Below are 25,146 nucleotides of genomic sequence, written 5' to 3'. Positions count from 1 at the left end.
ATGTGGAACAAGGCTGAGATGTCTATCTTTTTGCAGAGCAGGCCTGTGCACACTTCAGCCAGCCACAGCAAGGCCCAAGAAGAATTGGAGGGAGCCAGAAAATAAAAGTCAGTGCAGCAGAGAAGCCAGAATGTGGAGGATGCTGAGAACCAGTGGCTCTAACAGTGGCCCAGTGAAGTAAAGAGTTAATTAGCATGAGAGATACAAATGGTAGACCAGATGCCCCATTTGAAATCTATATCTAAAGATGAATGTAACTATATGTTGTTAATTTACCAGGATCAAGAATCACCTAGGAGATAAACCTTTGGGCTAGATATACCTGTGAAGGAATTTCTAGATAAGGTAAAGTGATGCAGGAAGAACTGCTCTTAAATGTTAGTGGTACCATTATGTGGGCTGTGGGTTTCTGGACTGGATAAAAAGGAGAAAGTGAGCCGGGCGTGGTGGCACACACCTTTAATCCCAACACTCAAAAGGTAGGAGGTAGAGGTAGGAGGCTTGCCGTGAGTTTGAGGCCACCCTGAGACTACATAGTGAATTCCAGGTCAGCCTGGGCTAGAGTGAGACCCTACCTCAAAAAAAAAAAAAAATTTTAAAAAAGGAGAAAGTGAGCCGAAGCCAGCCTCTGTCTTGTCTGCGTCCTGGCTCTGGGTTGAATGTGAGCAGCTTCCTCAAACTCCTGCCACCATCCTGTCCTGCCATGATGAACTGTACCCTTAAGCTCTGAGCCAAAATAAACCCTTTTGTCCCAACAATGAGAAAAAATCAGGCAGTGGTAACCCATCTAGATCAGTCCATGTTGTAGTTACCTTTTTTTTGCTGGGATAAACACCCAACCAGAAGCAATTTTATGGGAGGAAAGAGTTTATTTCAGGCTTATAGATTGCAGGGGAAACACCATCAATGGAGAAGCTGGCTCACTTCCATAGATGTATAACAGAGAGGCACCAAACAGCCAGCAACTAGGACAGCCAGAGCTCCAACTCACTCTTATCACACCCTAGGACTGGAATGAAATATTCACCCCCAAGGACACCTGCTCCAGCTAGGCTTCTGGAGACTTAAGTAGGAAGCTTAACCCTAATCAAAAATACCTGAGGCTATCAGGGACCCACATTCACCTTCAAACCACCACAGACCTTGTGTTGGTGTTCCTCCTTTCTAGGGAAGGGAATTGTTGACTATGCAAAGTTGCCTGGCCCCAGAAATCCTTTGGCAAGTCTCACAATGTGATAATACTAGTAAGATGACCCATACATTTTTACAGATGTATAAGCATTTTATTTCTAAGAAGCTTAATGAAACGGAGAGAAGAATGCGCCTCTCACGTGTCTCTGCTGTGGTAAAAAGCCTCTTTGTTCCGTGCTCGGCAGAGGAAAGTGAAGGCAACATAGACATAAGGCTATTTGAACTCTTTATTTGCCACATTTACAATATTAATAACAGTGTTTCTAGAAGTTGTCACATCAAGTAGAAGGTCTTCATTCCAGGCTGTCTTTGGGGGCCAAATTGAGACTGGATGCATGCATTTAATAAATTGTAGTCTCAAGTAGTCATTTTTGTAAATAATTAGTTTCAGTGAAAGAATAAGTTAGCATATTGTATGCATCTAATGTTGCAAACGTACACACAGCAAACTTTGCTATTAATCAACACTGGAGCACCGCAAGTGGGGTCTCATACATAATGAATTGTGCTTAAGCCTCATGGGTTTCTTGATAGAAAAATAAAAGAAAACACAAGTGTAGTCAGCTTTTGAATAAAATTTAACTAGATTGCTCTGCATCCTGTAATTGTTTTGGAATCATTAGGGACCTGATGGTTCATCTGTAGTTTTGGGGTGTTTTTATCTTCATCTGTCAAGTAGTGGAGACTTCTAATGATATGTTAAAGTGTTGATAAAATACAATTTTTCTTTTAATGATTTACGTTTAGGTGTAAAAGTAAATAGGCTTTTTTAAGACATTCTAATCTGCAGAGTATACTATCTAAACTCTCTTTAAAATATGGTTTATAATTGCTGATGTGTTTTTAAGGAGCAATTATTTCTTAAAAGAAAAAATATGTAATTCTTATGGGGAAGAGTTTAAAATTTACATAAAATCTGCTCTGTATTTTTGGTGAATGTTTTAAATCCTGTAGTTAATTCCTTTGTAGTGTTATTTAGGTTCTTGTAGTCATTCAGGTCTCTGACTTTGTCTTCTTTTTAGAGGCAGAGTTGAACTATGTAACCTAAGCTGGACTTGAACTCAAGACCCTCCTGAGTCACTTCGCTTACTGAGCCTTTTTTCCTTTTCTTTTCTTTTTTTGGTTTTTTGAGGTAAGATCTCACTCTAGCTCAGGCTGACCTGGAATTCACTATGTTTTCTCAGGGTGGCCTTGAACCCACGGCAATCCTCCTACCTCTGCCTCCCAAGTGCTGGGATTAAAGGCAAGTACCACCATGCCCAGCTCAGAGCCTATTTTTTAATTAATTAATTTGTGTGGGTGTGTGTTTATGTGTGTACACAGGTCAGGGCCTCATGCCACTTCAAATGAATGCCACATGATTTTATCACTTTTTTCATTAGTCTTATGTGAGTGGCTTGAGAATTAAAGCCAGGCCAGCAGGCATTGCACCCAGTCCCCCTTAACCACTGAGCAATCTTCCAGTCCCTGAGCCTCAAATTTTGAAGGCTTGGGATGCACACACTCATGAAAGAAATGGTGTCTAGGGGCTTGAGAGATGGCTCTGGGGACAAAGTGTTTGTCATACAGGCATAAGGACTTGATTTCAGGTCCCCAGCAACCATATGGAGCATTGAGCATCGTGGCCATGCACCTACAATCCCAGCACTGGAGAAGCAGTGACAGGAAGATCCTTGGAGCTTGATAGCTAGTCTTACTGGATCAGCAAGCTCTAGGATCAGTGAGAGACCCTACCTCAAAAAATAAGGTGGAAATGAAGTAAGACATTCAACATCAACCTCTGGCATGCACATGCACATACATGTGCATGAGTGCCTACACACACAAACACACATAGAGACATACATACTGTATGGCACAAAAGAAAATTTGATTTCCAGTCTTAGCAGCATACTTACAGGCACCCAGAAAGTGAATAAACTGGGGCCACACTAAGTTTTACACTGCCTGTTCATCCTCGTGCTGTTTCCCCAGCATAGAAACCATGTGGCTTTGGTGGCCTGTGCTGGGAGCATCAAAGTAGAGCTCATGTGAGGTGTGGCAAGGAAATAAAGGCAAGGGTGCCCTGTGTATCCACTGTGACCACAGCCACAGGGGAGCAACTCAGCAAGACGGGCTTGAGCAGACACTGCCCTCCCTGCAAGCTGTGGGGTGCTGTCCACCTGAGCCAGACATGACCGCCTTCATTATCTCCCTGTATGACATAATAGGAAGTCTTGCTTTGATAGAGAGTGCGGCTTTGTAGTTTTTGTTGTTTTGGTTTTTGTTGTTTGTTTTGTCCATTTCCTTGCAGTACTAGGGATTGAACCCCAAACCTCGTGCATGCCAGGCCACAACTCTAACAACAAACTATGTCCCTAGCCCTGAGAGTGCATATTTGATGTTTTGTTTTTGTTTTCGAGGTAGGGTTTCGCTCTAGCACAGGCTAACCTGGTATTCAGTATGTAGTCTCAGGGTGGCTTTGAACTCACAAGGATCCTCCTACCTCTGCCTCCCAAGTGCTAGGATTAAAGGCATGTGCAAAGAGTGCATATTTGAAAATATATGCACTACCAACCAGTTTTCCACTGCTGTGGCAAAACACCGGAGATACCCACTTTAAAAGGAAGGAGTATTTATTTGGGCTCATTTCTGTAGTAGTTTAGCCCCTTTGCTTTGGTCCAATGTGAGATAGAACGTCATGACAAAAGCACGTGATGGAGAGGCTGTTTACCTCACAGGAGCTGGCTCACCCCAACAGCCTCTTTTAAAAGAGCCACCACCTCCCAACAGTGCCACAGTCTGCCAATCGGGCCCTCAGCACCGGGCCCTTGCAGAGCATTTCAGACGCAGGTACTGAAATGGATGCACTTAAAGTTAATCAGAAAACTCATCTGTTATGAATGTGTGTGTTCCTCTTTATAGACATGTCTGTCACTCGTACATACTTAACTGTATTGCTTTCACACATGCTTAGTCATTACTCCCCTTTTCTTTGTGTGTGTGAATGGTGTTGTATACATGTGTGGACTATGCATAGAGGTGTATGGTGTATGCGTGCACAGACATGCACACATGTAAAGGCCACAGGAGGACATCCAGCATCCTCCTCTGTCATTCTTCCACATTATTTCTCGGAGTCACAGCCTTTCACTGAACCTGGAGCTGCTGTTGTCAAATTGACTCACCAGAGAGTCCCAGTGATCCTCCTGCTGCTGCCTCCCTCGGGGCTGGGGTGATTACAGGCAAGCCCAGCTTTTCATGTGAGTGTCAGGGATTGAACTCAGGCTGTCTTACCCGCTGAGCCATCTCCAGACACCCTCCCCTTTTCTTGCCTCATTGGAAGTCCTGTCCTTTGGTTGGGGTGTGAAGTCAGTGAGAGTTTGCAGCCCATGAGTCATGAGAGTGGCTCACGACATGTAGCAAAGCCCCCACCTCTACAACTGTTAGTAAGTTGTTGGGTGGGCTCCAGTTGTTATAGTTTTCATCTACAACCCAGTTCCATTGTTCAAGTCAGTGTTTGTTATCACTTGCATCAGCTTTCATTTTTCTGGTTTTTATGGTATGTCCTAACAATAATTCTAGAATCTGTGAGTCATTGCACGCAAGGAGGAAGGGGTGGGGTGACAGTGCCTGGACGGCTCCAGCCACCTGGCGGTGCTCAAGGGGTTCGCTCATCAGTTGGCATGGGAAAGTCCTAGTCAGGGCCTGGGGAGGCCTCAGCTGTCCCCTTCAGATGTGGGTATTTGAAAGGCACATGTGAGAGCTGCTGCTGTTGCCCTGTGTGCCCTCCCCCCCACTTCACACTCTGAACAGGCGGCTGCCTGCGCCCAGGGAAGACTCCTCTGTAAGCCGTGTCCATGGTGCTTGAATAGAACCAAGCCCTCACTAGGTTGGGAAGAAGAGTTTAAAGGCTTCGTTCAGCATGGATTTTTCTAAAAATGGTCTTTACTGATAGCAGGTAGCTCTTTTTCAGTCCTACCCCTGGAAGGAAAACGCCTGAGCTTCAGCAAGTATAATTAGATGCAGGACACATCCATCAAATGCAAGCCACTCTGCTAGAGATATTCCAAATTAGACATAATTGTGCACGTGCCGACACGATTGAGAGAGAGTCTCCCCACGATGTGTATAAAGTCACCTCTACCACAGCGGCACCTCTGTGAGCCTGTGAAGTCGGGCACTCTGTCCTGAGTCCCAGCAGTCTCTCATGCCTTCCCCGTCGCGCGCTAGAGGCTTTGGGAGGCAGTATGTGCTTGGCTCAGGAAACGCTTTCATGTGAGGCTGTCCAGTGGGTGGTGTGAGGCCCCGTCCCTGCGCTCTTCTCCCGCGAAGAGCCCACCAGCATCCCCACACGTCTCTGGGCAGCCTCCTCGACACCTTGCTGAAGGACACAGCCTGTGAGGGCTCCTTGACCGAGGAGGCTGTGCAACTTTTCCTATGTGACCCTCCAGTGTCGTGGCTAACACGCCCTACCTGTAAGGTGAGCTGTCACCCTATGGAGGGAGAGATTAGAAATGCACTGGGTCACCGAGGCCTCCACCCACCTCACGCCCTGTGAATGGTCCCATAGATCCCACCCTGGGGACCGCTGGTCATGTTGGTCAGATGTAACTTGTGAAGAATTTTGTGGCCTGTTTTCTGACATCAAGTGGAATTTAAACCAGACGCCTAACATTTTAGTGTCCTTGGGAAGTGGAAGCGATGGAGAAATGGGCCTTGGCTGACCCTCTCCTGTCAGCAGTGTCTAGAGGCACCCATGGTCCGCACCCCAAAGTCTGCCTTGGTCTGAGTTGTTTTACAGGGTTGACTGCATCTGCAACCTGAGGATGATGAGAAGAGATGCCAGGAGCACGCCTTCTGTTCCCCGTGTGTCATACCAGGTACTCGTCAGGGCTTGGTGACGAATGAGACCCGAAGCAAAGCTCCGTGCTGGGCCAGTCAGCCTGGCACAGTGTCCTGGCTAGTGACTCCTCCACTCTGACGGAGAGCCATGCAGTGCTTCCCTGCTGCAGAGCCTGCCCCGCGCCATCCCCTGGTCCCCTCTGGCTTTTTGTTCCTGTGAGTGTCGATGTCTTAACATGCAAACTTCATACGGGTAGGGTATAGTTCCACCCTCATGTGGCAGAAGTTGGTGGGGAGACTTTTTAGCCACTTGTCTTTGCCCTGGTTAGGGTTGAAGGAAAGAATGTTTCTGTCAAAGCAAATCAGAAATACAGTACACCTGGGACATTTTCAGTCCCTCCTCAGAAGCAACAGCATGAACACGGTGTCACATGGAATGTCATGCACTCTGGAATTCGAGCTGCATCTACAGAGAGTGTTGCTGTGGGCATATGGGCACGTGTATACAAGGCTGTCCTTGGCTGGGGACGTGACTAGAGGCCAAAGGTTGACATCAAGTGTCTTCCTCGATTGCTCTCCCCTTTGTTTAACCAAGGCAGACCCTCTTACTTGAGCCCAGAGTTCACCAGTTCAGCTAGTCCAGCTCACCAGCTTGATCCAGGGATCACCTGTCCGTGCAGCCAAGCATGGGATTACAGGCAGGCCAACACACCCACCCAGCATCCCTGCTGTGTGTGGACCCAAACTCGAGGCTACATGTTTGCATGGCAAGCGTATTACCCACTGATCCATCTCCCCGGCCTGTCCTGTGCATGGTTCAGGAGCCGGTCCTGGAATTGTCAGTAGTTGCCACTTTCCTCAGAGCGGGCCATGGTGAGCCCATCCTGCTGCTGCCAGCCTCCTGTGCCAGGTTAGAGAGCGTCAAGGGGCTGTGCCATGGGGCTGTGTCACCACTATCATGTGGGGTCATCCTGAAAGAGCAAGGGGCTATGTCTCTGCCTTCACGTGGGGTCATCCTCCCCTTGTGTCAAGTTAGAGAGCAAGGGGCTGTGTCACCTCCTTCACGTGGGGTCATCCTCCTCTCGTGTCAAGTTAGAGAGCAAGGGGCTGTGTCCCCACCTTCACGTGGGGTCATCCTCCTCTCGTGTCAAGTTAGAGAGCAAGGGGCTGCGTCACCACCTTCACGTGGGGTCATCCTCCTCTCGTGTCAAGTTAGAGAGCAAGGGGCTGTGTCCCCACCTTCACGTGGGGTCATCCTCCTCTCGTGTCAAGTTAGAGAGCAAGGGGCTGTGTCACCTCCTTCACGTGGGGTCATTCTCCTCTTGTGACAAGTTAGAGAGCAAGGGGCTGCGTCACCGCCTTCACGTGGGGTCATCCTCCTCTCGTGTCAAGTTAGAGAGCAAGGGGCTGCGTCACTGCCTTCACGTGGGGTCATCCTCCTCTCGTGTCAAGTTAGAGAGCAAGGGGCTGTGTCCCCACCTTCACGTGGAGGGCAGGCCACATGCTGGAAGTAGCCTCGGGTGCTAAGACTGGTGTGAAACCCACATCACCTGCTGATGTCAGGCCGAGCGTCAGGTGGTACTGAGGCCTCCGTGAGTGGTGTGCAAAGCTCCACATCTCATCTCAAGCAGGTCCAGGGAAGGTTTTGATGCTGGATTTAACATAAAACGGCACGGGCCACAGAGCCTGTAATCATTGGCATTTCAGGGTTCGTCGGTGGGAAGCCTGGGAGACTCCTCCGTGCTAAGTGAGTGGTGCTGACACACGGCGGCTGTGCCCTGGACGAGCAGGCGAGGTTGGAGGAAGAGGGCAGGGCAGGAGAATAAATTTCATTTTATTACAGAAATGGAAATTTGTGTCATGGCTTTAAAAATCTGGTTTTATGTGTGTGTTTAAAGCCATTCATTTTAAGTGTGGCCTCATAAATCCTTGCTTGGGATTCAAAGCTGTTTAATTACATTTCACCCATGACTAGTTATCTAATGCTGACAGAGAAAGAGTTAAAAGGAACACTACAGAGTAAATCAGAGGTGAGATCTTTAGCACAAGCATAAAAAATCAATTTAAGATGAATTTCACTACTATAAAAATTCTCCACATATCCTTTTAAGAGTGGGAAATACCAGGGAACACAGTTCCTGTGCCAGTTCCCTTGGCAGCTGGAATGCAGGAGGGCCAGCGTGGGCAGCCTGGGCAGCTGAGGATGGGCACTGTGGGTGTCAAAGCCCCTGCCTCATGCTGATAAAATGCCTCCTCTTCCTCAGAGAAAGCTGATTTCCATGAGGACCCTTGTGTGCAGTGACCCATCGGCCCCCACAAGCCTTGAAGGCTAATTCTTCACGTGGGGTCATCCTCCTCTTGTGTCAAGTTAGAGAGCAAGGCTAATTCTCTTAATTTGAGGTGTCCTGCCACCTGCATGAGGGACACTCACCCTATCCACCCACCACTCTCTTATGGAAGAGTCAATCAACCTACGCTGCAGAAGACACCAGGGCAAAGTGGTCTGATCCAGGGCCCAGAGATAGGCTCATCCCTCCTGTGTCCCTGGTTGAGGGTCAGCGGCCCTGTTACTTCCCAGCTGAGCAGGCAGAGCACGCTGAAGCCCTGTGGACTGCCGTGCTCTGGGGGCTCGTGCCTGTCCCCAGCAGACACCACGCCTGCTCCTTCACTTCTCCCACTGCTCTCCACTCGTGAGACCCGGAGGACAAAGCTCGAGTCCGATTCCCCATCTCTTCTTTCAGACATCACTGGTACACCACTCACTTGGTTAGAGAGGAACAGAGCAGCAAGAACAGAATGATTGAGAGTTTATCTCTAAAATTGAATGATATCTAAGCCAAGCACGGGCAGAAAGTTCGTCCTTCCATGATCAGACCGACGTTGCTAATAAGAAGCCAGGCAGTGGGGAGACAGCATTTCCATCACCCAGGAGACTCAGGAAAGGTTTCATTCTCTGCTGCGGAGTGAGCCCGTGTCCCTGGGGCCCAGGCAGGGTAGACAGGAAGCAGCGTAGACTGACGCTGCGCCTGTGTGCCCAGCACCAGGCTGAGTGAGTGACCTCCCTCACCTCAGCAGCAGCCTGGAAAGTTCCGGTCTGTTCTTTCCAGTTGTGAGGTGATGGGTTTGGCTCCTGGGCCTGGACTTCTCATCTCAGTTGTCCAACCCTGCTCTGCGGTCCCCACTCACCCTTACTCCTTTCTCCATCCCTTCTCTGGTTCCTTCCAGGCGTCCACCAGTGTTTGAGTGCTTAGGACTTCCTGACCTCTGTGAAAGCAGTGGGAAGGGTCTCTGTGCATATCTCATCCAACGATGTTCATTTTGGGAAAGATTCACCTACTGTGGAGACCTTAACCTCCTACAGAGACAACGGCCCGAGAACTTGAACCCTTCTAACAGGCCTGTTAGCAAGACCCTGCTGAAGGTCTCCATCACTGCCCTGTGGGAGTCACATCTCCCATGTGCAGATAAGCGAGGAACCCACACACCAGCTCACTGGTGTCTTCCTTTCCCAGCTAGAACCTGGAACAGCGAAAAAACTAAAGATGGGGCCAGACAGCTCCTCATAACCCACATGCCTGTCCACTGTCATGTGCCCCATACCTGTGCATGGCAGGGGTTCTACAGGGCTTTGTGTGAAGAGAAGAGCACTGTGGCCATCAACTCAGATGGAAGCCCTAGGGTGTCCTTATACCCCGGGTGTGCTCCCGTGGGGCACTGTGCTTCTGAACTTGGGCACAGGCTTGCTGCACACATTAACCACATAAGAGCTGGGAGTCTCGCACCCAGCCACCACCGCGCTTCTTTCAGGGACCACTGAATCCAGCTGTGTTCTCACCACCATGGACGTGTTGTGGTCAGCCACAGCCTCTGGCTGGAAGTGCCTAGTCACCTCACGGGACACCATACCTGTAGGATGAGCTGACCCTGTATGCCCTGAAAACTGGCTCACCTTTGCCTCAAGACCCCAGTTCTGGTTCAGACCCTTTTGTTTCTTTAGTTTTCATTCACACTGTCAGTACCCACAGGGTCTTTGGTGGCTCCTCTCTATGGGCCTTGCTTAGCTTCCACCACCTCACCACAGGCAGCCACACCTGGGCTCCTGGGCCCCATCTGTGGCACCTGTGGACCACATTTCCAAAGCTGAGTGAAGACCTCCCCTCTTCAACATGCTCACTGGAGTCACATGTGAACACAGACCTGGGGGTTGACATTGACTCCAGGCTTCTGAAGATGTGGGAGTCTGTGAAAATCAGGTTGATGGCCAGGGAGCCTCTTCCAGCAGCATCACATAGGAGTCTCAGATGCTGTGTTTTCCTGAAAAGATCAGAGAAGCTGTGCCCCAGACCCTGGAAATCACAGTGAAGTGTGCCACTGTCACATAGGGAAGGAAGTCACCAAATAAACCAGACCCATTGCTTGTGCCTCACGAGTGGGTGTGTAGATCTGCATAACTATAGGCCTGTAGACCAGAAGTAACTGTCTCACGGGGATTTCTTCTCTGCCTGTGCAGTGTAGCCCAGAAGGGCAACTCCCCAAAGCTGAGCAGTGTATTCCTTCATTGTAGGGGGCAGCAGATAAGGATCGGAGAGTGGCTTCACCTAAGACCCACCATCAGACATTTGGGCATTAAAGAGAGGAGGATGACCAGAAAGATGGTGATGTTTCTGGGGTGGTTTGGATGGTGCTAACCTGACCACTGCAGTCCATAAACTAAAAGGAGTTAGGTTCTCACAGCAGTTGTTCCCAGCCCTTCTCAAGTCCACGCGTCATCCTATGTCTGCGGACGCTAAACCTTTGTGCTTCATAAGGCTGGAGATGGAAAAGTGGAGGGGCTGTCTAGCTCCTCCCTGCGCAGCCTCCCTCCATGGGGCTTTCTGCTCTCAGAGGCCTGTGTGCAGCTGGGAGAGACGCACACAGCCAAGGACCGGCAGTCTGTGCTCTCCCGTGAAGTTTGCTTTGCACACGTGCACTTGACTAAGCTTGGTCTCTTTCTTGCAGCCCCTTGATGGCTCCATCCACCCCTGAGGAGCTCGGCGGGCCAGAGGGAATGACCGAGCCCCTGAGGAAGTGTGCAGCCTGGCTGGATGCCTACTTCTGTGAGCCCACGGCCACAGAGGGGCTCCCCTTGCCTGCTCTCCACCACCCCGTGTTCCAGCAAGGTCAGTACCGTGCCTGTCCCACGCTGCCTGACTTCTTAACTATCTCTGACATCACAGCTCATCTACTGACTGTGCAGACTTGTAATTTCACATCTTCTAAACACAGCCGGCGCACGGCCAAGTGAAGGGCAGGAGCGCGCTCTTCCCGCCCATTCCAAGTGGCTGTGTTAGTTTTGGCGCTGGATTACATAATTCTTGGCAAAGCCAGTAAAAATGATGCATGTAGATCAACTTGACTCTCGCTGGCTGCAGGGTTTAAACAGGAACCCATCTGAAGGGCAGTAAATTTTTCAATAAGCTTATTGTTAACTTAAACTCTCTGCCTGCCAACAGCACAGAAAATGAGACTTGGGCCTGGACAGCTAGCCCCTTGCACAAAGTCATTTGGTGGCAGCTAGAGCGAGAGTCCCGCACAGACAGTGCCTCCCCTGACAAGCTTTGGCCTCTTTGCCTTGTACATGTTCTAAGAGGCAAATTGAGAACCTGTTGCTTAAGTGTGGTTTGCTATGGCACTTCATCTCCCAATAACCTAAAAAAGAAAATGCCCAGATATTTCTTTTAAAGCTTCTGTTTGTGGGCTAGAGAGAATGGCTTTGGGCTGACGAGATGGCTTAGCGATTAAGCACTTGCCTGTGAAGCCTAAGGATCCTGGTTCGAGGCTTGATTCCCCAGGACCCACATTAGCCAGATACACAAGGGGGCGCACGCGTCTGGAGTTCCTTTGCAGTGGCTGGAGGCCCTGGCGCGCCCATTCTCTCAGTCTCTCATCTGCTTCTTCCTCTCTCTCTGTTGCTCTCAAATTAAAAAAAAAAAAATTTTAAGATTCTGTTTGGATCTGCTAATGCACAACTTAAATAATGGCTAAAATCATTCTAGACCCTTAACAGAAATTTATTCTGCATAGTGACTGCATAAATAATGATTTTAATACAAATGAATATATATTCATATCCAGATGTATATGTACAAATACACGCATATTCTTAAGGAAAAAACTACCCTGAGATTTTACACATGGTAAATTTGAAACAGTGGAGGCTCCAGTGGTGCTTACTATGACAATTAACAGTGTCCGGACTGCTGCTGGTTTCTAGCAGAGACTTCAAGTGGAGTTGAGTTCTTCAGGAGGGAGGTACCACTGCCCTGTGTGGCTGGGCTGATTCATGGTGAACTCACTAAGGAGGCCAGACAAGCAAAGAGACAAACCCAGGATGGGTTTATGCAAATGATCTACCCTACAAGCAGGAAGGACCTGGGCAGCTCTTCTCTCCTGGCACTCAGGTCTGTCTCCACAAGATTGCTGATGTCAGTGAGGGCTCTACAATTCTTAAGGGATTTCCCTAGGGCAGGTCAGAGGGCTTGTGCAGGACACTATGCATGTCCAAAGACCACACCCCACATTGTCCATGAGGTGCTAGAGGCGGGACAGTAACTTAGCCCCCTAGCTGTGTTCCTGCACACACATTGCCCTACATTCTGCCCCCTCCCCCAACTTTGTACCCAGCACGTGAATTTTGGCTGAGGCGGTAGTGGTTGATGGTCCTTGCCAAGCACCTCCAACTGCCCAACGCAGGGCTTATGTGTTGCTGTGAGGCCAAAGGAGGTGAGAGGCAGCTGGGAACCTTGGAGCAGGGTTTACTCTTCCAGCCACCATGTGTGTTTGGGGTTACTGTCCAGCCATAGCAAGACAGAGCTGTCTAGCAAGCTGTCCTCAAGCCTGGCAAGGAAGTCCACTGACGTTTATGGTTGTCAAACAGAAAACTGTCTTATAAAACAAGTCAGAGAGTACTGTTAAATCTTCTGGGGTGGGAGATGAGCCTGTAAAATCCTAAATTTTGCCTGAGGTTTGTCATGTGACTTAAGGAAAAATGCAGAAGCCAAAAATGGAAGGAAATCCCTCTCTTTCTGCAAGCTAGACAATAGTGCCTACCTCAGAGTGGGGCCTGCTGACCCTATCCCATCAGGGTCCAACAAGTAGCCTGGCCTTTTGCAGACCAGGCCAGAACTAGAGAAGAGACCTCTGTGGCAGCCAGGAGTTTGGGCAAGATGCCCAGCAAAGGACTAATACTAGATCAGGCAGATGTGCCCCAAACTGCCTTGAAGCAGCAGAAGCAATGCTGAGCTCTTCTCTCCTCACCACCGTGCAGCATGCTGGCTGACCCTCCCTGCGAGCAGTGACCCCCAGGACTCCCCAGGCATATTCTCAGCACTTTGGGATTCCATGCCCACCTCTACCTCCCAGGTGTAGGCATCTGTGCCCTATGCCAGCGGATCCTAGTAGGTCTCAGGAAGGTGGACATAAGGTAATGGCCTGTCCTCCAGCTCTGGGTGCAAGTGGGCACTTCTACCCAGATGAGGTCCACTCCAGCAGAACTGGGCTCAGCCTCCAGTACCTGTCTTCCTTCCTAGTGCCCTAGATACCTAGAAATTGGGGTAGACCTGGAATGTTAAGCTCCAGGGACATCTCCCGGGTTCCTTTGACCAGGCCTTCCCATGACCGCCAGTGGTTGCTATGGGGCTGGAGTTTCCCATGCCTCAGCATGTACAGGCCAGACTTCATTAATTTAGTGCAGTCACTTTTCTCCTAGGAGGGGGACCAGGTGTGAGGGTGTTGGTTGAAGAAGGGATGGTGCTGGTTAAGATGGTGTTGGTTTGAAGAAGGGGTGGTGCTGGTTATGAGGCTGTTGCTGAGATGAGGTTAATTGGGCCACAAATGTACAAATGCCCCCTCTGACCAGCTCACCTCTTATAATGCCAGAAAACAGACAATAAGAAGGGAGGGAAGTCCCTCAGAGGGAACATCTTGGGGTGTCTCAGTGCTTTCTGGAGTTAAAAGCATGGAGCTGGTCTGTGTGGACTGGTCACTGCTGGGTCCATCTTCCTGTAGAACTAATGTTCTTTTGCTATTTCCCATTTCTGTCCATTTTTATTTTCCGATGTGTTGAGGCTGATTTTGTATATAACTTTTCTTTGTTGTATTGGTCTAAGATTTAGACTAGGTCCACCCATTCCAGCCTGTTGCTAAAAGGGGATCATATCTGAGCTCATCCTTGAGTCCCACCCATGTCTCTTCCTTCCTAAAGCTCTGGCTCACGGACCCTCAAGACCCTAGGGTCCAGTCCTTCCTCACTCAGGAGCAATCTTCCTTGATGTTGAGAAGGTCCTTCTTCCTTGGCAGCAAGATCACCTCTCCTTTTCCAGATCCTTCTATGGGATAGATAAGTGCACAGTCCTTGGCTTGTGTTTCTAAGGCTGGCCACAAAACTGTATTAAGTTGAGCCTATGAAATTGCTATTTTGTCAAATTAAACTTAACCAAATTTCCTGTGGCTTGGAAAATTTCCAAAGATTAGTAATAGGTCATTCGGGCAGGGTGATTCTGTGCAAAGGACAGGAGGCTAAAGTCCAGAATTGCTGTCCTGGGTTTCCCCAAGTAGGATTTCTCCATAGAAAGGGAGAAAATGGGGTCCCGCAAGGGAGGTGTGTCCCTGTACAGACTCTGAGCACGTGTACCGTTTTCTTGTCTATTATAGTCATTTTCTCAAATAAAACTAGTCAAAGTTTGCTTTCCTTTGCTTGTTTTTTGCTTTGTTTTGTTTTGTTTTTTGGTTTGCTATTCTCATTTATTAAAGATTACAAAAGCATCACTTTTCTAACTCGACTGTGGGAGTGTGTTAAGGAAGTGGGTGTGTTGTTTTGTGTTGGGTATTTTTAAGACAGGGCTTCAATGTGTCACCCTAGCTGGCCTTGAAACCACAGTCCTCCTGCTTCGGCCTCTAACATTCTGGGATGACAGGTGTGGGTCATTGTACCTGGCAGAGGGGACTTCATTCCTTGTTAACCTCCGGCAAAGGCTAACTGTGTATTTGCCTAAGAAAAGCCTATTCATTGAAACCCTTGTGTTTTAGCTAGATATTTACTGTCTCTTTTTTCATGAAGTATTACTTAAACCTTGTTCTCTTTATGTTTGATGTCTGTGTATATTAGTTTACCTTAAGATATTTATTTACTTACTTACTTACTTAAGTATATTGTTTACTTTAAGTTTCCCGGTAGAAAATGCGTCTTCCAGCGGGTTTAGCGGTCATGGGAGCGGCTGCGTGGCAGAATTCAGAGCCTGAGCAAAGGAACGTGGTTGCGCCGAGAGAGTAGGAAAAGCAGGACCTCTGAGCACTGAGGTGGGCTTGCCGATGCGGGCCATGTGGGCATGTTCTCCTGGCCTTGAGCCCTGGAGACCTGCCAGTGTGGCTGGGTGGCCTGACTGCCCTGGGAATGGGCAGCCGGGCTCCTGAGCTCAGGCCTGGGATTTGGGCCTTTCTGCTTCTCCATCCGCGGGGATGGACGCTGGTTTCGCACTGTGCCGCAAGGGTGCCCCAGCTGACTGCGCCTTGGGGTTTCTCACAGCTGGTGGTTTTTGAGATCCAAGTTCTGGGTTTTCGTTTAAAAGTGGCTGCAATGTTCACTTTCAAATGAAATACTTATCCCATGAATAGCCTTCGTCACAGCTGCTCTTTGGAGCTGTGAACCCCGCTTGCACAGCAGCAGTAATAGCCGCATTCCTGACACACTGGTTGCCTGTCAGAATTGTAGCTCCTGTCACCAAGCCTCGAAAAGGATTCAGTCTCACAGTTGTGTGTCAACATATAACCATCATTTCAAACAGGGCTTCTCACACAAGTGTTCGGGTGAATTGCGTTCTCACTGTCTCCAGCGCCCGCCCCCCCCACGTGCCACCACCCAGGTCCTGGAAGGCAGGCGATGATGACGGACAAATAGTCACCCACCAGCTGTCCACCTGGGGGCTGGGAATGTGTCTCAGTGAACAGAGTGCTTGCTTAGCATGCACAAAGCTCTGCATTTGATCACCAGCCCCTCATAAAAGCAGAACTGGGGGCAAATGTCTATAATCCCAGCACTCAGCCGATAGAGGCATGAGAATCAGAAGTTCAAGGTCATCCTCAGCTATGTAACTAGTTAGAGGCCAGCCTGGGCTACATGAAACCCTATCTCAAAACAGTAAGTTCACCCTGAGATCCTCATGGCCCTACCCTGCCTTGCAGCCCTCGCTGGGCCCAGCCTTGCTCTGAAGTTCCAGTCAGGAAAAGAGCGTCCCTGGGGGTGCTCTGCCACATACCACGTGATCTCTGCAGGGATAAAGCCCTCCAGCCACCCCAAGTGCTGGGAACTGCGTGCCGCTCCTCTCCTCAGTCATGCCATGCCCTGTAGGGCCCTTTCATCTGAATTGTTCTGTGGAGGCGCCGGGCTACAAGTTGTTGACTCCAGCACAGCTCTGCAGACTCCTCACAGAAGGAAGGCCTGTGCTGTCAGGGACTTTTCTAGCTCTTCCTGAAGGTTAAAACCAAAAAGTGACCAAGGGAAGAGGATGGCGGTTAAGGCAGGGGTGCCATGTAGATCTCACTGTGTGCCACGGTATTCTTGAAACAAGGGTGAATAGAACCTGTCGGTCTGGTTGAAATGTTACTGCCTGGTAGCACCCAGAGGTTTATAAGTTCTTATGGGCCCTGTATTGATTAGAACAAGCTAATGACACTGCACTTAAGTGGGAAAGAAACAGCTGGTAGAAATGGGACTCTAAGGGCCCCAGCAGGACAGTGACGTTGGGAATCTGGACCAGAGACTATATCTAGATAAAAGGACATAGGGTCACAATGCCTACAAGCCCATGGCAGGCCCAGGAACTCAGAGGTGACCAGGACCCTTGTCAAGGCATCTCCATGCATGCTGCCGGCCACAGCCTGTCGCTGAGCCAGTGAAGCCCGGCATGTCCCTGTGCTATGGAGCCTGGGCTGTAGTCCAGGTCAGGAGTGCACAGCCCAAAGGCAGATAGTGGAAGGCTCCCACATGCTTTCCAGCCCACGCCCAGCCAGCTGACCACCCAGCTCACACTTGACGTCCTCGGCATAGCAGCCCCGTGCGCGGGACACCAGGCCACAGGTCAGGAGCTCCTCCAGGCTGGGGCTCTCGGTCCATTCAGAGGGTGGTCCTGCAGAGCCCCTGGGTGATGGCAGCTCTCTGGGCTTGGTCTGGCCCAGGTAATGCCACCTCTCTAAGCACTCCTGCGCAGCCCCTAACCCTCATCTTTACTGAGCAGCTATCTCCTGGCGCGTTGGTGAGTCTCATGGGCCAGGCAGCCCGAGGCTCAGGTCATGGTGGTCCACAGTGTCACACTGTCTATGGGGGCTCCAGAGCCTGCCTGGAGGCTGTAGTGACCCATTACGCTTCTTTGTGCTGTGCCTGAGCTCGGGCTAGGTGAGTTTTCAGACATGGATTGTGATTATTCAAAGGAATTAAAGTTGTTCTTGAATCTCAATCCCTCCGTGGGACGTGAGGTGGTAGTCCAAGGTTGAAGGTCCGCTTGGCAGGTTCTTCTAGAAGTTTTGTCCATAATGCCTACACTGCTCACTCCTCCCAGGACATATCAGAGTTTTCTTTGGCTAGGCAAATGCATATACTAATTTCAAAATTAATCCTCTAAAATGATTCATTAAAATGGATACAGGGCAGGAGGATGTAGCCCAGTAGCAGTACTGGTCTAGCATGGTAAGGATCTGGGTTCCCTCCTCAATACTGCTACAGGAAAAGGCTTTGCCCTATATTCATATATTTTGTTGTGATAAGCTGTTGCTCACATTTTATAGATGCTATTAACACATTTTGAAATTACTCCAGCAATGATGATTTATCTCTATTCTCTGTGTATATAGAGAAAGGATAAAATGTGCATAGAATTGGACTGTAGGTTATAAATATGTTAAATATCAGTGTAAAATTAACAGCAGTAATGCTGAAAGTCTGTTAATTATGGGAACCAGAAGTATGAAAACTTAAATGCTTTGCTACATGCGGTTTTTAGCAGAGCCCCTATGTTCATGCTGACTCAGAATGTGAGGTTTATGAGTCTTTGTCCTACAGGTCGTGGCAGAAGGAAAACTAGAATATTTACATAGAGGAAAATCTTCTTCTCAGGGCTTTATGGTGACCAAAGTGGCAGGTGGGCTCTGTGGAACCTTCCTGATAGTGGGTCCTCTGGGCTCAGCAGGGCGCATCCTGCTCTGTGTCTTGTTTGTATGCCATGCTATGTGGGAAATTACTTCTGAAGAAAGTTGAAGGAAAACAAAACAGAGGAGAAAGGACTTATGTTGCAGATGCTCGTAAATGCGTCCTTCAGTCAGCTCAGTTCAGGTGAGGGGTTGCTACCCCCCAGGTATTACGGTAAACATTGGGGTACTTAGGAAGTACCTCTCCTCTTGGGTGAGCCCCTCAGCCAGGGCGAACACACAGTGCATCTGTTACTATGGTAACTACTTTCTTTTCTTGATTACTACTGTTAATTACAGGACAGATGCAGACTGGGTAAAAACAACCCATTGGTAAACTCAGTGTGCCTGGATGTATATGCACCTGCCTACCTTTAAACACACACACACACACACAAACACACACAGGGTGGGAGAGGAGTCTCGTTTCTTTCTTTCTGGGCTGCTCTGTTTCCCTCCCAAACAGAGTGACTTTTCTTCCTCTGCAGATTCCTTACTCACATGGTTTTGGGAAGATGGAGCAACTGAGCTAGAGGGACAGAAAGGGCTTATTGCAGCCAAGACACACTTTTCACAAAAAATTCACATCCCTTCCTCTTCTAGGAATAAAATATGCAAGAATGAACATAAATGGCATATCCCCCCTTTTTTTCCCCAAGAATTGGGCCTTTGATGTTCAAGAGCAGCTAATATTAAAGGCCATCCCTAGAAGGCTGTGGAGACCATACCTATTTATGACAGATGTAAAACAGCACAAATCTGGCCGAGTATGATGGTATCATTAGTTTGTGACTCACATCCCTGAAAATAACTGTGGAGGAGCCAAATCGCTTTAAAAGAAGATAACAAAATGGTTTAAGCTACTTAGGTTGAATGCCAATTATATTTTAATATTCATCTGAGCATATTTTACTAAGAAAAAAGGCGGCGTGGACGCATGCATAACTCATTGGCAGCGTCGACCAGCTGTGCCACTGTACTCTCCGAATCACTTTGTGCATTTTAGCAGCATGGTAATTTAGTAGAGGCCTACCTGAGTGATGGCATTTTCAATGAGCAGGTAATCTACAGAGAATTTTTATATGGTTATGAGCTCTGTGCTTCAGCCCGGCAACACAAAAATACATCAAGACCAATTACGGTATCAACTTTCAGTGTGATACCCTCGCCACGCAAGTGCATGTATTTCTGCCCCAGGCATTTCAAATTGCATCTAATTTGAAATCTTTGGGGTTTTAATTAAATTTCAGAATATATGGAATTCTTCATTAGTACCTGTTCTGAATAGCAGATTACCCTTTCTCCGTCCCTCGTTAAAGAAGTAGGCTGTGGTAAATAGCATGTTCAGGAACCTGATCATTTGTGGGTCCAGGGTGTTGGAACAGAAAAAGTGAAATGAAAAATAATATCAAAAAGATTATTAGTCCAGGGAGAGGCTCTTGATTTGTATTTTAATGGAATTTTACATTTCTCTTAATGATTTGCAAATTGTCCTCTGATTATAAGATACATTAAGCTTTTCATTTTAATGGCAAAGATACAGCCATTAGCAGAATTTTTTTTTTCAGTCTTCTTCTTAGAGTGCTTCCCTGCAGCAGATAAATATTGAAACCATTAACACTTTTTGATGTGTGTTACAGCCCGCGTCATAGATCCATGCCTTCCCAGCCATGGCGTCTCATGCAAAACACCTGGCCAGGGACCAGCGCTTCACGTGAGGACAGTGAAAGAGGTCCTGATGCCTGGTTACTCTCTTTAGAAAACAAGATTTGTTTTCAACATTTCATTGGGGTTATTGTTTATTTGTGTTAAAGCTATTGCATTTAATTATTATTAATGGCCCAATTTGTATGAAAAAGCTGGTCGCCAGCGAGAAGGCTTAAGGCTGCTCCCAGTTCCTGCCTGGCTCTGGTGAGAGCTGGCTGGGAGAAGATGGCAGAGACAGGTTCCTCTTGAGACATCCGTGTGGAGCCGTCGCTGTGACGGAGCTCTGGCTGTGTTCGCAGCCTGACCGGGCTGACCACACATGACCTCCACGTACGGGCATTTGACTGGTTTGGCCTCAAGGCCAAGGCCCCTGGCTTCTGCAAGCATGTGTGCTTTACGGGACCACAGCCCCGCAGCCAGGGTGGGCATTTCTGTTCAGCTGCTGAGCGTCGGGAGCTCTTGGCTCTGGCCTGGGAGGCAGCTCTGAAGGCGGTGGCTCTCCCAGTGGCATGACTCCTGTCCCGTGTATAAACTCCTCAGGCCCGAGCCTTGCTTTGTGGCTGAGGTGCTTCAAGAAAGGCACCACAGTACCTTCAGCAGTGACCTCCAGTGCGGGAAGCTGCTGCCCTTCGCCTGTTGTTTTCGTGATGTCACTCACTGCGGGGATAAAGTGCCTGACAAGAAACAGTGTAAGGAAGGACAGGCTTATTTCAGCTTATAGTCCAGAGTCTCAACTATGGAGCCCACTGTGCTTAATGTTCAAAGGAGTACTTTCACCATCGCAGGGAGGCATGGTGGGGCGCGTCAGGCCAGCTGGTCATGTTGCATGCACATCTGGAAGTAGAGAGTAACAGGAACGGGGGCCAGGCTACAAAGCCTCAGGCCTGCCCCTAGTGACCTACTTCCTTCAGCCAGGATCTGCCTTCTAAAGTTTCCACAACCTTCCCAAGGAGAGCCACCAGCTGGGGACTAACAGCTCAGAGACATGAGCCTGTGGGAACATTTGCACACTTGCAGAGGGCAGCTCTTGACATAGCTGACTGACAGTCACTGAGCCTCTTGTCTCCTTACCTTGAGTTGGACACAGCCTGACTCTTCAGGACTTTAGAGGACAGAGCTGGAAGAGCTTTGGGCCATTTTGACCTTTCCAGCATGTGTCTTCTCAGGGCATCTGAGAGCTGGTCCCTGTGTCCAGTCAGGCATGCCATCTTCATCTGGGACCTTTTCTTTGTGTCAGAGATGCTAGGAAACACATCCCGTCTGGTGTGTGTGTGGTGTGGGTGACAGTACTATCGCTACACCCAACTGCCTGAGGGCCTTAAGAAGCAGTGTCACCCTCTGTATTGGTTGGCTGGGCTGACATAACAGTGCTGGTGGCTGGAAAGTAAAGATCAATGTGTTGGGAGGGAGACCTTGTTGCTTCTGAGACTGTTGTCCCCTGTCTAGCAGACTGTCTTGCACCCTTCTTGCTGTGTCTTTCATGGCCTTATCCCTGGTATATCTGTGTCCCTCAATCTCATGTTCTGATAAGGACAGGTCACAACCAACCTAATAGCCACATAAACTTCACTGCCTCCTCAAGGTCTCTGCAAGCACATACTCTGAGGTCCTGGGGGAAGAGCTTCATAGTATGCATTGTGGTGGAATGCCCTTCAGTCCTCAGCATCCCTTCTAAGTCTCAGGTTTCTCAAGTGGGGGTGATGTGATGTTTTATAAAGTTGCCATGACTCAGCATAAGAGACGCCTGCTGTATGTCATGGGAGTCTTTTCTCCAGAATCCCTGCTGTAGGAAGCGATGCATAGCTTCAGATTCTGCCTGGCCTAGGAACTCAGAGAAGACTCAGCTATTCACTATTCTGAAATACTGTTCTGCACCTCTAGTGACCTTATCCATAGTCCTTCTTGTGTCTGAGGTAAGCCAGCACTTACAGGAAATGTGGCTGTCAGAGACCCACAGATGTCCAGAGAGGGTGTCCTGGTTTTTAGTATCTCTCATGTAAAGTGATAGAGCTACTTGCCATTGTCATTAGGAAAGGAACATTTTCTACCTGTTGTTTCTTCTACCTGTTCATGGTGAAGTTCTTCGTTGCTTGTTCTTCTATCCACTGGGAAGTTCTAGACTGCTTCTTGTTTCTTCTACTCACTGGGAACTTCTAGACTGCCTGTTTCTTCTCACTGGGAACTTCTCGGTGCTGTTTCTTCTACTCACTGGGAAGTTCTAGACTGCTTGTTTCTTCTACTCACTAGGCACTTCTAGACTGCTTGTTTCTTCTACTCACTGGGATGTTCTAGACTGCTTGCTGTTTCTTCTACTCACTGGGACATTCTAGACTGCTTGCTGTTTCTTCTACTCACTGGGACATTCTAGACTGCTTGCTGTTTCTTCTACTCACTGGGAACTTCTAGACTGCTGTTGTTTCTTCTCACTGGGAAGTTCTAGACTGCTTGCTGTTTCTTCTACTCACTAGGAAGTTCTAGACTGCTTGCTATTTCTTCTACTCACTGGGAACTTCTAGACTGCTTGTTGTTTCTTCTACTCACTAGGAAGTTCTAGACAGTTTGTTGTTTCTTCTCACTGGGAAGTTCTAGAACTGCCTATTCTTTTTTTTTTCTGCTCGCTGGGAAGTTCTAGGCTGCTTGCAGGGACTTTAAGACCCTGGGATGAGAAGGTCTCAGCACAGGCCTACTTCAGCAGGCCACTGGGAAGGCTACAGAGGGTATGCATGGTGTGGCTGGGCTGAACCTGGCCCACTTGGGCCAGCCACTGAAGGTGTGCATGGTGAGGCTTAGGCTGGGCTCAGCCATCCTGACGTCGTATGCACACCTGCTAGTCACTTTTCTGTCTGCTGGTCAGCCTTCCCAGGCTCCTCAGGGGACACATGGCCATCCCACATGTGGGTCATGCTGCACCCTCTCCACTGTGCCTGTCCTGTGCTCTCATAGTCATTCCTCGTAGGTGATGTCTAAGTATCAGAGGCACCCTCAGTATGCCCTGGGCAGAGTGAGTTCAGGGCTGGGCAGCCATGCACAGACAAGTAATGCTCAAGTGCACATTACCTAACCCAACCATGGAGGTCCCAGTCACTTGGTGAGCCTGGGTCTGCACACTGTCAGTGCCTCTGGATCCCATAGAACGGTCTCCTCCCGACCCCAGTGCACATCATTCATGGGCACTGTGGACATGATGATGAATAGATGCAAAGTGCTAGCCCTCTCCCAGAATCTGTGTGATGCCCCTGGCACACACCAATCCATCTGCCCACCTGCCCCTAAGAGTGTGGACTCTAGGTCTATGGGTGTCTCCTCCTCTGTACCCCACACCTGTTCTGAATGTTGAAGGAAGCAGGGGCATCACATAACAGGTGCCTGCTGCATAATTTCTGTCAGGAGACAAGAGTGGCAGCTTTGAAAGCTTTGCCAGGAGCGGCTTGTGAGCACATGGAGGGAGGTTGACGCGTTTAGTACTTTATCATGAAATGTTTATTTTAAACACAAGAATATTCACAATAAGCACCTGTGTTACACACGATGAAGGCAGGTCATACATGTGCCAGCCAGGTTTCAGACATGGAATAGTGGGGCTGCATAGCAAGCACTAAGACCACAGTTCACATCCCCAAAATCCACAGAAAATGCTGGGTACAGTGCCTAGTGCCTGTAATCCCAGCATTGGGGTAGTAAAGTCAGGGCTTGCTGTCAGTGAATTCTAGGTTCAGTGACAGACCCTGTCTCAAAATATAAAGTGAAGAACAATTGAGGAAGACAACCCATGTTGATATTTGGCCTTCACACACAAACACAAATACCTGCACTTGTATGAGCACATATAAAATATGCATATGCACATGCACATGCCACATATTACACACACACACACACACACACACACACACACAAAAGAAATGGAATGGAACCAACATTAAGAAATCCTGCCTCGTCCTTGTCTAAGCACTCTGCCCTCCACCACACATTGTGGATGAATAGAACAATATCAGTATGTCCCTGTGACTTACTTCTTTCAGTAATGCTTAAGAGGCCAATCTCCTCTGAAGAGGGCTTACTTCTCACCATGGTCATAAAGAATCCCATGTCACCAGGAGCTGTCACCTTCTTGCTTTCCTTCCATGGGTGTGCATGTGGGTTCTTCTTGGTTCTTTCCTTTAGAACCGATGCTGTGACCCTCTACTCCTCCAGGGTCTCAGTGGACAGAGTCTAGAGAAGATCCTGCTGCACAGCAGGCGAATCCCGGGGTCTGGTGTCCCCTTGAGTCTGTTGCAGAGCACATCGCCTGGGTGTGGAAGCTGGGCAAAGAACTACAGGGAAGCTGAGCAGTGAGCAATCTCCAGAGCAAGAAACACAGCCAGACCCAGAAAAGCAGTGGACAGCAGTAATGAAGATTTTCTCAGTGTTCTTACTTTTCAAGATAACTGCTTACAGGGAGTTAATTTTGTATTATGTTAGGTTTATAATATATGTTGAAGTGACATGTGTGACCACAGTAACACACTAGAGCTGAGGAAATCAAAATGTATCATGATGCATTTCTTATATTCTGAGCAAGTAGAATTTCATTGGAGGATAGGCTATGACATCATGATACATATTAAAAATTCTAGAATATCACTAAAAGCCAACTTACAAAATAAAGCATAATGCTGAGTTTTTAAACAAAAGAATGCAAAGGAATGAATAAACACACAAGATGAAACAACTAATAAATTGGTAAGTTTTAATTCAGCCATATGGAAAATCACATTAAGTGTAAATGTTCTTGAGATCCAAGTGAAAAGATGTAGGTAAACAGACCTGTTTGAAACTGTTGGAGCCAGTGTAGCAAATATTGTATGCAAGACAGGAACAAGAAAATGAAATAAAAGGACTATCAGAAAGGAATGGACAGCTATCTTTATTTTCAGACTATTTGATGATTTGCATAGGATATCTTTAAGATGTTTGAAAATATTAAATCAGCAAAATGAACAAGGTTTAGGATATAACTTTAATAGATGAAAATAAAATGTGGGGCTGGAGAGATGGCTTAGTGGTTAAGCACTTGCCTGTGAAGCCTAAGGACCCTGGTTCGAGGCTCGATTCCCCAGGACCCACGTTAGCCAGATGCATAAGGGAGTGCACATGTCTGGAGTTCGTTTGCAGTGGCTGGAAGCCCTGGCACACCCATTCTCTCTCTCTCTGCCTGCCTCTTTCTCT

The 25,146-nt window shown here is 48.3% G+C and overlaps 1 protein-coding gene across 1 annotated transcript in view; it reads left to right on the top strand.

Annotated features, from left to right (window-relative positions):
- Positions 1-25,146, top strand: part of Mgmt (O-6-methylguanine-DNA methyltransferase) — a 296,994-nt gene that overhangs the window by 228,147 nt on the left and 43,701 nt on the right. Inside the window, exon 3 of the mRNA XM_045137099.1 lies at positions 11,014-11,174. Coding sequence (XP_044993034.1) covers positions 11,014-11,174 — 161 coding nt within the window. The remainder of the gene's footprint in view (positions 1-11,013; positions 11,175-25,146) is intronic.

The sequence above is a fragment of the Jaculus jaculus genome, chromosome 1, assembly GCF_020740685.1.
Source record: "Jaculus jaculus isolate mJacJac1 chromosome 1, mJacJac1.mat.Y.cur, whole genome shotgun sequence".
NCBI classification, from domain to species: Eukaryota; Metazoa; Chordata; class Mammalia; order Rodentia; family Dipodidae; genus Jaculus; species Jaculus jaculus.
This window is presented reverse-complemented; position numbering and strand designations above follow the sequence as displayed.